This window comes from Rana temporaria, chromosome 1 (assembly GCF_905171775.1).
Source record: "Rana temporaria chromosome 1, aRanTem1.1, whole genome shotgun sequence".
Lineage (NCBI taxonomy): Eukaryota > Metazoa > Chordata > Amphibia > Anura > Ranidae > Rana > Rana temporaria.
In genome coordinates this window covers 630,900,099-630,913,999 of record NC_053489.1, presented here as the reverse complement: position 1 = coordinate 630,913,999, position 13,901 = coordinate 630,900,099, and the positions used below count along the sequence as shown (strand labels likewise).

General features: G+C 45.7%; 1 protein-coding gene across 1 annotated transcript in view; it reads left to right on the top strand.

Annotated features, from left to right (window-relative positions):
- Window positions 1–13,901, top strand: part of MAN2B2 (mannosidase alpha class 2B member 2) — an 87,073-nt gene that overhangs the window by 39,901 nt on the left and 33,271 nt on the right. The window contains 1 exon segment of the mRNA XM_040335403.1: window positions 1,914–2,179. Within this exon segment, the coding sequence (XP_040191337.1) occupies window positions 1,914–2,179 (266 nt within the window).

Sequence of the window (13,901 nt, the reverse complement as noted above, 5' to 3'; positions counted from 1 at the left end):
GCCATTAATTTCAGCAAAAAACAAAATGGCACGTTTTGAGTTTGTGAAAAGGCATGTAGGAGACTCCAAAAATGTATGGAGGAAGGTGCTCTTCTCTGATGAGACTAAAATTGAACTTTTTGGCCATCAAAGAAAACGCTATGTCTGGCGCAAACCCAACACATCACATCACCCAAAAAACACCATCCCCACAGTGTAACATGGTGGTGGAAGTATTGTGCTGTGGGGATGTTTTTCAGCAGTCGGGACTGGGAAGCTGGACAGAGTTGAGGGAAAGATGGATGGTGCTAAATACAGGGATATTCTTGCGCAAAACCTGTACCACTCTGTGTGTGATTTGAGGCTAGGACGGAGGTTCACATTCCAGCAGGACAATGACCCCAAACACACTGCTAAAGCAACACTTGAGTGGTTTAAGGGAAACCATGTAAATATGTTGGAATGGCCTAGTCAAAGCCCAGACCTCAATCCAATAGAAAATCTGTGGTCAGACTTAAAGATTGCTGTTCACAAGCGCAAACTATCTAACTTGAAGAAGCCGGAGCAGTTTTGCAAGGAGGAATGGGCAAAAATCCCAAACACTTCCATAGTGTAACCCGTTAAAAACATTTATTAAAAATAACAATCATATTGCACTTACAGTTGTGCTGGTAATAAGTAGGCGATGCAGTTTGTCTCTTCGAGCCGGCCGGCTCTCGATCACAGCCTGCCACTTCCCGGGACTGGCACAGTATGCAGTGACGTCAGCACACCGCTTCACCCTGGGTGACAAACTGTATCATCTAGGCTAGGCTCTCAAGAAGTCCTGCTGGAAGGTGAACCTCAACCATAGTCTCAAGTCTTTTACTGACAGGTTTTCTGCTAAGATTGCCCTATATTTGGCTTAATCCATTTTTCCATCCACTCTAACCAGCTTTGATGTCCCTACTAAAGAAAAGCATCTCCACAACATGATGCTGCCACCACCATGTTTCACAGTGCTTTGCTTTTTGCTGAAAGCGTTTTTGCTTTTAGTCCAAAAAGTTAAGCTTTGTTCTTATCTGACCAGAGCACCTTCTTCCACATGTTTTCTGTGTCCCCCACTTGATTTCTTTCAAACTGCAAACAGGACTTCTTATGGCTTTCTTTCAACAATGGCTTACTTCTTGCCCCATAAAGACCATATTGTGGAGAGCACGACTAATATTTGTCCTGTGGACAGATTCTCCCCCCTGAGCTGTGGATCTCTGCAGCTCCTCCAGAGTTACCATGGGCCTCTTGGCTGCTTCTCTGATGAATGCTCCCCTTGCCCGGCCTGTCAGTTTAGATGGAAGGCCATATCTTGGTAGGTTTGCAGTCGTGCCATACTCTTTCCATTTTCGGATGATGGATTGAACAGTGCTCCGTGAGATGTTCAAAGCTTGGGATATTTTTTTATAACCTATCTGCTTTAACTTTATCCCTGACCTATCTGGTTTGTTCCTTGGACTTCATGAAGCTGTTTGTTCATGAAGATTCTCTAACAAACCTCGGAGGGCTTCACAGAACAGCTGTATTTATACTGAAATTAAATTACACACAGGTGGACTCTATTTACTAATTAGGTAATGTCTGAAGGCAATTGGTTCCACTAGATTTTAGTTAGGGGGCCTGGCTTAAAGGGGAGCTGAATGCAAATGCACACAACACTTTTCACATATTTATTTGTAAAAAATTAGGAAAACCATTTATCATTTTCCTTCCACTTCAAAATTATGTGTCACTTTGTGTTGGTCTATCACTTTAAATCCCAATAAAATACATTTAAGTTTTCGATTGTAACATGACAAAATGTGGAAATTTTTAGGGGTATGAATACTTTTTCAAGGCACTGTATTTATGTCCATCCTTAGTCTTTGATTTATCCATATTTATTTTCTATTTATTTACTGCAGATCCACAATTCAAGTGATCCAGATCACACTTTTGATTTGTATCTCCTTGTTGCCCTGCATGGTCTCAGCTATGGAAAGTACTCTTTAAAGATTGGAAAGGAAGAATCCCTTCAGGGGACAGTCACTGTGGGCAGATCAGTGAACTTTGACAGACGGCCGTCAACTGACCAACAAAACGGTGAAAAGACAAAGATTGCAGTTATGAATGACTGCAACACCCTCTGGATCAACAAAAGCACAAACTTGCTAGACAGTATAACAGACAGGTAATATGTCTTAGTTTAGATAAAGCACGGTATGATAAATGCCCAGTATTGGCATCCTGTTCCAGAAATCTTCACTTTAGTGCTCCATCCAGAGCCATGAGCAGGAAGAAGAGGGCACTTTTGGAAGAAAATCGTGTGGCTTTGGGCAAAGTAGCACAGTGGAGATCACTAGAAAGGGGACCAAGCTAAGTATTAAGCTGTCCATACACTGGGGTGGATTCAGAGAGAATTTACGCCGGCGTATCCATTGATACGCCCCGTAAATTAAAATCTGCGCCGGCGTATCTACTTTCTGTATTCTGAAAGCTCGATACGCCGACGTTTGCCTAAAATACGACTGGCATAAGTCTCTTACGCCGTCGTATCTTAGGGTGCATTCTGACGCTGCCCGCTAGGGGCACTTCCGTTGTCGGCGTAGAATATGCTAATTACCTAGATACGCCGATTCACAAACGTACGTACGCCCGTCGCAATGTGTTTACGTTAGGCTTTTTCGGCGTAAGGTTGTTCCTGCTATTAGGAGGCGCAGCCAATGTTAAGTATGGACGTCGTTCCCGCTTCGAAATTTTAATTTTTTACGTCGTTTGCGTAAGTCGTTCACGAATAAGGCTGGACGTAATTTACGCTCACGTTGAAACCAATACGTCGTTGCGCCGTACTTGGAAGCAATGCACACTGGGATATGTGCACGGACGGCGCATGCGCCGTCCGTAAAAAAAGTCAATCACGTCAGGTCATCATACATTTACATAAAACACGCCCCCCCTTCCACATTTGAATTAGGCGCGCTTACGCCGGCCCCATTTACGCTACGCCGCCGCGACTTACGGAGCAAGTGCTTTGTGAATACAGCACTTGCTCCTGTAAGTTACGGCGGCGTAGTGTAAATACGATACGGCGCCGTATCATTGCGCGCCCCTACGTGAATCTACCCCAGTGTCTTTTTTTCTACAAAAAAATTGTAATACATTTGATGATGCCTACAAAAATAACAAAATTAATAAATTTCGGCTCACCTTTTATAACCACTTCAGCCCCGGAAGAATTTACCCCCTTCCTGACCAGAGCACTTTTTGCGATTCAGCACTGCGGCTATTTAACTGACAATTGCGCGGGCGTGTGAGGTTTCGCCCAAACAAAATTGACGTCCTTTTTTTCCCCACAAATAGAGCTTTCTTTTGGTGGTATTTGATCACCTCTGTGGTTTTTATTTTTTGCGCTATAAACAAAAAAATAGCGACACTTTTGAAAAAAAGCAATATTTTTTATTCTTTTTGCTATAATAATACCCCCCAAAAATATATATAAAAAAAAGTTTAGGCCGATATGTATTCTACATATTTTTTGTAAAAAAAAATCTCTAAGCGTATATTGATTGGTTTGCGCAAAAGTTATAGGGCCAGATCCTCAGCCAGCGGCGCAAATTTAGTTCGTCCGAACTTATGTCATTTAAGTTACGTTGCCCTAAGTTGGTGTCGTAAGTGCCGTATCCACAGCGCATTTGCGTCTAAATTTGCGCCAGCGTAACTTAAATTCCGAGGCGTAAGGCGGGGTTATTGCAAGTGGGAAGGAAGTGGGCGTGCTTCATTGTAATGAGCCGTGACCCCATGCAAATGAGGCGCCGGCCGTACTGCGCATGCGCGCACGAATCTGGACCTCACTGGGCATGTGCGGAACTGGTCTCGGCGCAATCAGTGAGATAGGTAAAAGGCCAAGCGTACTTAGTTTGAGGATCGCCCTGTGTGTAAAAAGCCCCACACAAACACACTTCCCTTGAAAAAGTATATCCCATTGTTTCCCTTCCATGAGCAATTTGCTTCTGCTCTGTTTGTTGGTGTGTTGGTAAGTTGTGTTTGTGAGAAAAGTGTTTGAGGAGTTGGAGAGTCTAGTTGGTGTTTGTTTTTGAGAAGTGTATTTAGTTAATTTGTTTGTTAGTGTTTTTGCTGATTGTTTTTTGGTGCTTGTTTTTTGTTTTTTTTTGTGCGTGTTTGTTTTGGAATTTATATTAGCTGTGTCCTTGTGTGTTTAGATTTTTGTCAGTTTTTTGGGGTGTATATTTTTGTCTGGTTTTTGGGTGTGTATTCTTGATTGTTTGTCGGGTGTGTTTCTTGTTGCTGGGTGGTGTATGTGATGGCCCCCAAACGCAGGAAGCTTAATTTCACCCTGGGAGAGAAGCAAATTCTTGCTCGGGGCATAGTGAAATATGGGCGATTTCTGCATGGCCCTGAGAGCCAGAACACCACCCCGGCCAGGAGGAGGCAGCTTATTCAAAGGATCACGGACCAGATCAATGCGGCGGGGGGGGGGGGGGGGGAGACCAGGACCCCCGCTGGCATACAGAAAAAAATTAATGATCTGAGGAGCGTCGTCCGGAATAAGATGGCAAGGATCGACGCCCATACCAGGGGCACTGGAGGAGGGGGACCCTGCCCAGTCAGACTGACGGAGGAGGAATGGGCAGTGGCCCAGTGTTTCCACCCACAGCAGGTGGTGGGCCTGCCTGGCTATACGTCAGATGTTCCTAGGAGGACAGGTACATTTTTATTTTTGCTCTCTGTTGATTAGCATGTGTGGGTGGGGGAAGGGAAGATGTGCCAAGTGTGTGGATCCTCAAACCTGTGATTGTTTTGTGTCCTCCACAGATGGCCAGGAGGTTGCAGGCCAGGAGGTTGCAGGCCCATCGGGCCAGGCTGCTGCACCACCCCCAAGACAGGCTGATGATGAGTCCCAAGAAGGGCAGGATTCCCCAGGGGAGGGGATTGGCCAAACCTCCCCTCATGAGGAGGTTGAGGGGGAGGAGGTTGAGGGGGAGGAGGTTGAGGGGGAGGAGGATGAGGGGGAGGAGGATGAGGGGGAGGAGGACGAAAATATGCAGATTGGCCGGGAAGTCCTCCTGGCCACTGATATGATGACCTTGGAGTCTTCCCCTGAGGCTACCCCTGAGGCTGGCACCAGTCAGGCCACCATCAGGGGTAGCTCCTCCCACTTCTCCCCCAACAGGCCTCCAGTCACAAGGGTCACTCTCTCCCCTCCTCCAGGCCCGCAAGACTCAGCGGCAGCCAGGAGGCCGACCCAGGAGACCGTGGCTGTGGGCGAGCGTCTGTCGGCCAGTGTGGTGAAGGACAATGCCCGGCAGACCCGCACTCTAGGGAAAATGCTACAAAAACTTACCCAGATGGAGCACAGCCAGGGTGAAATGATGGAGGCACTCGGTGATGTGGCCACCAACTCAACGGCGGTCATTACATGCTTGAACGACCTACAGACCGCCACAACACGCGTGGCCCATGAGCTGAGTGCCCTGACCCAGGCTGTGCAGGACAATACTAGGTCTGGCCAGGCCAATGCGGCTGCCCTCACTGCCTGTCTCACTAGAATTGCAGGGGCCATGAAGGGCAGGCCAGCAGGGACGGCTCCTCCTTCCCCAGCTCACCCCCCCCCAGGAGGCTCCTCCTTCCCCAGCTCACCCCCCCCAGGAGGCTCCTCCTTCCCCAGCTCACCCCCCCCAGGAGGCTCCTCCTTCCCCAGCTCACCCCCCCCAATGGACATCCTCCGCGACGGCGTGGCCGTGCCCCTGCCCAGCCAAGGCGTAGCAATCGCCGCCGCTAATTAATTAGCAGGGATACTTTTGTTTTGTTGTTTATGGTATTTTTTTTTTTTTTTATTATTTAATTTGGTCTTCTGTACTTATGATTTGATTTATGTGTGTGAATGATGTGTGAATGTGGGGGGGTGGCATTCCTGATAAATTAAGGGTGTCACCCTCAGTTTTGGTGGAGTAGGGATCCCCAGGACCAGGGAGAAGTGCAATCCCAGGTTCTGGCACACAAAGTCTGGGGAATACAGCAGTGTACCCCCAGACTTATCCAGGCATCTGAAGCGGGACTTCATAAGCCCAAATGTACGTTCAACCACTCCCCGGGTACGTATGTGCGCCTGGTTGTAGCGTTGCTCTCCTGGGGTTTGGGGGTTCCTGAATGGGGTCATCATGTGAGGTCCCAGGGCATATCCAGAGTCACCTGTAAGGGAAAAGACAGGAGGATATTAGTCATGCATGTGCCCCTTGTGATGTCAGCATCATGGGGGGGACATACCTGACACACATGTCACTCACCAATCAGCCAGCTGTCTCCATACATGTTCTGTTCCAAATCTCTGGAGATCTGGGTCTGCCGGAAAATATAACTGTCATGGCAGGATCCCGGAAATTTAGCACAGACGTGCCAGATGAGGCCATGGGCATCTACGATCACCTGCACATTTATGGAATGCCAGCCTTTACGATTTCGGAACATGTGCTCAGTATCATGGGGGGGTTGTAGTGCCACATGGGTACAATCAATGGCCCCGATGGTGCGTGGGAATCTGGCAATGTGATAGAAGTCTGTCATGGTTTTCAATCGCTGGTCCTCCTGGGTGGGTTTTTGAAATTGATTGCCCATGCGCCGCAGGATTGCAGGGACTACTTGGTGCACACACCTGCTCATGGAGGATTGTGCCATCCCAGCCACACCTCCACTTGTGCGTTGGAAAGAGCCAGTGGCAAGAAAATGCAGTGTTGCCAGTACTTTGATGAGTGGCTGCAGTGCATGGGAGCGTTGTGTTGGGCTGGTGAGATCATCCTGAAGGATTGTGGTTAATTCCAGGATGGCTTCACGGTTGAATCTGAAGTTGCGGAATACCTCAGAAGCAGGCATGCCAAACACATCTTGGCGTGGGCGGTATACCCTCTCCTGTGCCCTCCTCCTCCGTTCCCTCCACCTTCTTTGCGCCTCTAAAGACACTAATGCAGCTAGGATCATGGATGGCCCTGGCATGTTGGCAGACAGATTGTAGTCCTGAAAGTGTGTGTGTGCTGAGCTCTTCCTGAATGGTGTTGCTTCAGCAGACATTTGCATGTGTAAAATTAGGGCTGCTTTTATAAAGTGTAAATTCCCTCCGGGAAACTAACAGGTGCGCACAGGGCGTAATCTACGGCGCACACACTTAATTCTGTGGATCGCCCTATCTCCCTCATTTGCATCTTTGCCTATCAAAAAAAGCGGCGTGCCTAGCGTAATTTGCGCCCGAGAATGCGCCGGTGTAATTATTTTAGGTAGGACGGAAAAGCCGGAATTTCAGGCGCTTCTCGTTTTGAGGATCAGGCGCAAAGATACGCGCAGTGTAAATTTAGAAATCTCGAGTTAAGTCGGCGTATCTCTTTTGAGGATCTGGCCCATAGTGTCTACAAAATAGGGGATAGTTTTATGGCATTTTTTATTATTATTGTTTTTTTTTATTAGTAATGGTGGCAATCTGCAATTTTTTTTTTTATCGTGACTGCGAGATTATGTCGGATACATCGGACACTTTTGACACTATTTTGAGACCATTGTCATTTATACAGCGATTACTGTGTAAATGATACTGGCAGGGAAGGGGTTAAACACTAGGGGGTGATCAAGGAGTTAAGAGTATCCTAGAGAGTGATTCTAACTGTGGGGGAGATGGGCCTACTACAGCATGACAGAGATCACTGCTCCTGATGACGGGGAGCAGTAGATCACTCTCCTGTCACTAGGAAAACAGGTAAATGTCTTGTTTACATAGGCATCTCCCCGTTCTGCCGCTCTGTGACATGATCGCGGGCACCCGGCAGACATCGAGTCTGCGGGACCCGTGGGCGCCCACTATGTCACGATTTAAAGGCGAGGTACAGGTACGTTGCTTTGCGCAGCCGTGCCATTCTGCCGACGTATACCATTGTGCAAAGCGTCAGCGAGTGGTTAAGATGCTCTGCTCTGGACGCTTTAGCAAGGAAAAATCCTGTATAGTTCCCTTTTGTTTATGAAGGGCCTGGGCAGCTGTGTTAGTCATAATTACCCTGTCCGCATCTCCATTATCAATTGTAACTAGATTTTAACACTGTCTGTCCTAACTATGGGTTTAGGGGCGGGGTTCTTGCATTGTATGCTAATGAGGACAGCTTTGGGACAGGCTCACTTTAACATTGTTCCTAGAGCCTTGCAGTAAGCCATGACATTTTGTCCTGAGAAACATCTAAAACAGGGAAATTAAAGATCAAAGAGGTTCGATCGCTAACATTTTCTTCCAGCCGAGGTTCGAATCTCAAGGTTGTGTTATGACTCAAAAAAATATTATAGTCACTGTATGTCTTATCAAAAATATACCAGGTTCCCCCATCAGAGTGCCCACTTTACATCACGTCCCCTCATCAGAGTGCCCCCTTACATCAGGTGTCCCCATCAGAGTGCCCCCTTACATCAGGTGTCCCCATTAGAGTGCCCCCTTACATCAGGTGTCCCCATTAGAGTGCCCCCTTACATCAGGTGTCCCCATTAGAGTGCCCCCTTACATCAGGTTTCCCCATCAGAGTGCCCCCTTACATCAGGTTTCCCCATCAGAGTGCCCCCTTACATCAGGTTTCCCCATCAGAGTGCCCCCTTACATCAGGTTTCCCCATCAGAGTGCCCCCTTACATCAGGTTTCCCCATCAGAGTGCCCCCTTACATCAGGTTTCCCCATCAGAGTGCCCCCTTACATCAGGTTTCCCCATCAGAGTGCCCCCTTACATCAGGTGTCCCCATCAGAGTGCCCCCTTACATCAGGTTTCCCCATCAGAGTGCCCCCTTACATCAGGTTTCCCCATCAGAGTGCCCCCTTACATCAGGTTTCCCCATCAGAGTGCCCCCTTACATCAGGTTTCCCCATCAGAGTGCCCCCTTACATCAGGTTTCCCCATCAGAGTGCCCCCTTACATCAGGTTTCCCCATCAGAGTGCCCCCTTACATGAGGTGTCCCCATCAGAGTGCCCCCTTACATCAGGTGTCCCCATTAGAGTACACTTCTAGATCAGTTTTGCCCAAATTCTCTCGTAGAGCCCATCAAAGTGAACAGTGTACCTGATGGATATATCCCTGTAGTCAGGCAGGCAGGAGTTGAAGAATAAGCAAGTTGCAGGGGCAGGAGCTGGGCGGAGAAGCTTGATGCAGGGGGTGGGGGCACACACTAGACGTCATTGGTTGCAAGAATGCCAGCAGTCCTAGCAACCAATGACTGAAGAGCGTCGCTCGGTCTGGGTCCAGTCCGCGGTCTGCCATTTTTTGATCACTGATCTAAAAGGTAAAACATATAAAAAAAATGGCATGCTACATGAATGGGAACACATATAGTGGGGTTTTCCAAAATTTGACTGCAAAAGTGGAACTATGCTTTGAAGAACATTTAAATTCAATTTTAACTAAATCCATCTGTTTAACAGTTTTAAAAAATAGTTAAATACCCGGCATTCCGGGATTGCTAACTGTCACATTTGCTTGTGTTTTTAACCAAACTATCAAATGGCTGGTGTCATAACTGATCACATGTTCACCACCTTGGCATTTGCATATCAAACAGATGCTGCTAAGATGGCAGCGTGCTTGGCTGAGAAGAATAGGAGGGTTTAGTTTTGCTTTAAAGCATTTAACATGTCTTTTTTTTTTTTTTTTTTTACATGGTTGTTCTTTTGTATTTTTGTAAATTTGCAACTTGGAGGAATCATGTGACCCAGCTTAAGGTATCCTATCTACTTAAAGCGGAGGTCCACCCTAAAAAAAAAAAAAAGACAAAAAGGCTCCAAAAAATGTGAAAAAAAAAAGAAAAACATTTTTTTTTTTTAATATTTACCAGAAATGGCTGTTGCTAGGAAGATCGTCCTAATCTGCCACTTCCTATTCCGCGGTAGTCTTCATTCTTCTCCTCCTCCCGTTGTCTTTTGGGAAATTTGGGCGCGCTGTCTTCTGGGACCTGTGTGTGTTCCAGAAGACAGCCGGTCATTCACAAAGCGCCGCGTGACTCGCGCATGCTCAGTATGAAACGGCAGTGAAGCCGCAAGGCTCCACTGCTTGTTTCCCTTACTTCGAATGGCGGTGTTTTGGGACCCGATCAGATAGACAGATCAGCCTCAGGCGGCCGACATCGCGGGAAGCCTGGACAGGTAAGTGTGCTTATTAAAAGTCAGCCGCTTCAGTGTTTGTAGCTGTTGACTTTTACATTTTTTCCAGTTGGCCTTCCGCTTTAACAACTTTTATAATCCGTCACATAGGGAGTACATGGTTTTCACTAATGGTCAATATAGCTTTCATTTCTTCTTTTTTTTATTTTTATGGGCTACTGTAAGAATAAATTCAATACTTTCTTATAGCTGTAGTTCCAATTTTAGATTTATCTTTTTTGCTTATTGGTGAGAACTGAGAGGTGTGATATCCCTTTCATTTTTTTTTATTTTTTGTGGTATTTTCTTGAGAAAACGAGATGTACTTGCATACCCATTTACTTCGACAGCAGCACGCTAATGTGAACCAAGCAATCTAATATACTTCCTGACTGCCATCAGACCAGCCATACCCTGTCTGCACTGGAAGGTACTGGTCAGTCAGGTAACCTGTTATTAAACCACACTTCATTGCTTTCAGGGGCCTCGTTTATGAATGTATGGTATGTCAGTAAATGGATGATCTGCAAATTTTGACTCAAAAGGCGGTTGTGTTTTTTTTTTTTTTGTTGGTGCAGAGAAAGCTTTATCTTTGTAATTGCTGCTCATTTTTCATTCTCTTCATCAGCAAGAGGTAGAACAAAAAAATTGAAAATTAGAATGCCAATCCATGAGTAGAAAAGTGAAAAAGGCCCAAAATTCTAAACTGAACCAGAAAAGGGGCTAAAAATGTGAGAGAATGGTTCATTAATGCTCACTTGGAAAAAATAAATATTCAGTCAGTGGTCCTACATTTCTACTCTCCTGTTTTAGCCATTGCATGGTGTACTTAAAGCGGACCTTCAGTCATTTTTTCAACTTCCCGTCAATTAAATCTTCTGCCCTTGTTGTTTTAACGTTGGATAGTAAAACCATTTTTTTTCTGCCAGTAAATACCTTATAAAGCCCACTTCCTGTTTCTTGCCTGGTAAAAAGCATAGGCTTATGACATCATGCACAGCTCTCTCACTCTGGTGAGAGTTTGCCAGGAAGGTTGGGGGGATGAGTCAAAAGAGGGCCAATGAGAGCTGCAGGGCTGGAGGTGGGCCTCTGTGTAAATCCAGGAAGTGAACAGGCAGCAGCCTCAGCTGCCCACAGTTAAAATGGTTGCAGCCAGACTCAGTGGAGGGAGATTTCTGCAGCATATTTGGCAAGTGCAAGTGCAAAATCACAGTATATAAAAAATAATATGCAAAGTGGTTGGAGGGAAGCTTCAGAATGGCAAATATATTTTTATTAGAATGTATGTGAGCAGACTGCAGTTCCTTTTTAATGAAATTCTGTGGTCCAATACAGCAAATTGACCACGTGTCCCCCGGTCAGGCATGCCCCCTCACGTTCTCAATATAAATCTGTGTGATGGTGCCTGTGAAGCGTTACTCTGCCTGCATAGAGCACAGAAGAGGGGGCAAAGTGTATTTTACAGTATTTCTAAGTGAAGATCAGTAATGAATTATAATGTAACATGGCACAGAGAAAATGGGGTATGAGAAAATTCTTTATAAAAACGAAGACGTTCTTTTTGCGTTTTTCACATTGTATGAGATATACAACGTTACTGAAAGTGCTGAAACACGAGCCTCAATTATTAAAAAAAAAAAAAATGACCAGGAAAGAACTCTGCTATCAAAGGTGGTTTGTTTAATTTCCAGATCCAGAGACCCTTTGTGCTATGTTCAATATTTTCTATGATATGTGGTGGGCTGAGAAGTGGGCCATTTGTTGGGCCATGGAGCAGGCCAATGTGCACAGGTTGACTTTTGCTCTAGTGATCTGAAATAGAGTGTATGTGAGCAGTGGCAGCCCGTAATGCAGGATGCTGGGACGCCGCCCTCCTATCCATGCGTCTGGCCCCCTTATCTACATGCGGTGTGCCGGATGCATGGATTCCAATATTTTTTTTTTAGCATGCGATTAGAGCAAAAGGCTCTAATAGGCTTCAATAAAGGATGGGCGCAGGGCACTGCGCCCTGAGCCTACCCAGTTGTGTGACCATAGCGAATGAATATTCGCTATGGTCACACTGATTCTCCTCCAGGCCAATCAGAAAACGGGTCTTGAGACCCATTTCCTTATTGACCGAAAGGAGAAGCGATCCTATTGGCCTAGGAGGAGGGAGGAGACGCATGGCTGCCGTGAGGAGAGGCAGGAGAAGCTGCCACCTGGAGGGAAGCGCTGCCCGCACCATAGAGGGGGTAAGTGCATGGCCGACCGACCCATGGGGGGGTGGGGTGCGGGTGACCCAACGGGGTTGGTTGTGGATGCATTGTTTGCTGCCTTTCCCCCCCCCCAAAAAAAAACAGCCGCTACTGTATTTGAGCTGGCATGAGAATTAACGAAGAGGAAGAATATGAAAGTTTGTATAAATGACAGGGAATGGAGGAAACAAAGTTCTAAAGCTGACTATACACTAGTAGATTTTAAAAACAAGCATTTGTAGGAAGGAGCATTCTCTGCACATTCAAAGGCTTGACAAATATCATTTGAAAGTAGTTAAAAATTTCGTTTCCTGTTTTTATTTTAACATTTTATTTTGGAGCTAATGGGTTTTGTGGAGTGAAAACCACATACTGTTGGAAACATTTTGCTTTTAGCTATACTTACAGTGGTACTAACTTCTTGGATTAAAAATCCATGCAATGCACATGCAATGTCTTCTCTCTAAAAAAAAAAAAAATACTTGCCAGTTTTTTTTAGCGCTTTTCCTGCCTGGAAATTCCCCCTCCGTTAGCCAAAAAACATGTGAAAAGTGCCCAAAAACATGTGAAAAGCTTGAAAACGCACAAAAAAAGAAGGAAAAATTAGCTGAAGGGAGGGTTTGTAAAAAAATAAAAAAGCTTATGCTCAATGTTGCCCAATAAAAAGTGCAAAATAGCACAAAAAATTTAAACTGTAAAAAAAGCTCAAATGCCTGTAAAAGCAGCTTTAGAATGCACAGGCAAGTATCAAGTGCCGTGAGGGCTGCACTCCTGCGCATGCACAGGAGTGACATCATTCCACACCGACCAATGAAGATGGACTTTAGTTCTGCTTTAACCACTTTAGCCCCGGAAGATTACACAGTGTGAAAGGGGCCTAACTTTCTGCTATAAAACATATCCAATAAAAAAAATGGTAAAAAGAAATCTAATTTCTTTATCAGTTTAGGTCAATATATATTCTGCTACATGTTTTTGGTAAAAAAATCCCAATAAGCGTATATTGATTGGTTTGCGCAAAAGTTATCACGTCTACAAACTATGGGATAGATTTATGGACATTATTTATTTATTTTTTTACCAGTAATGGGGGCGATCAGCAAATCTGACACTAAGTAAAACTTTTTGGGGACCAGTGACACCAGTACAGTGATCAGTGCTAACAAAAAAGCACTGTCACTGTATAAATGACACTGGCAGGGAAGGGGTTAACATCAGGGGTGATCAAAGGGTTAAGTGTGCTCCTCTGGGGTGTTTTTTAACTGTGAGGGGAATGCTGTTACTAGAGAAAAACAGAGATCCGTGTTTCTGCTTAGCAGAAACACAAGATCTCCATTTTCCTCTCTGGTAGAATGGCGGTCTGCCTTGTTTACATAGGCAGACTGTTGTTCTGCCTCTCTGCGAACGATCGCCGGGTTCCCAGCGGTCTGTTGAACCCACTGATTGGCTCCCGCTGTGTTCAATCGCAGCAGGAGCGGATTGCCGGTGGCACATGCGTGCGTCCCAGACT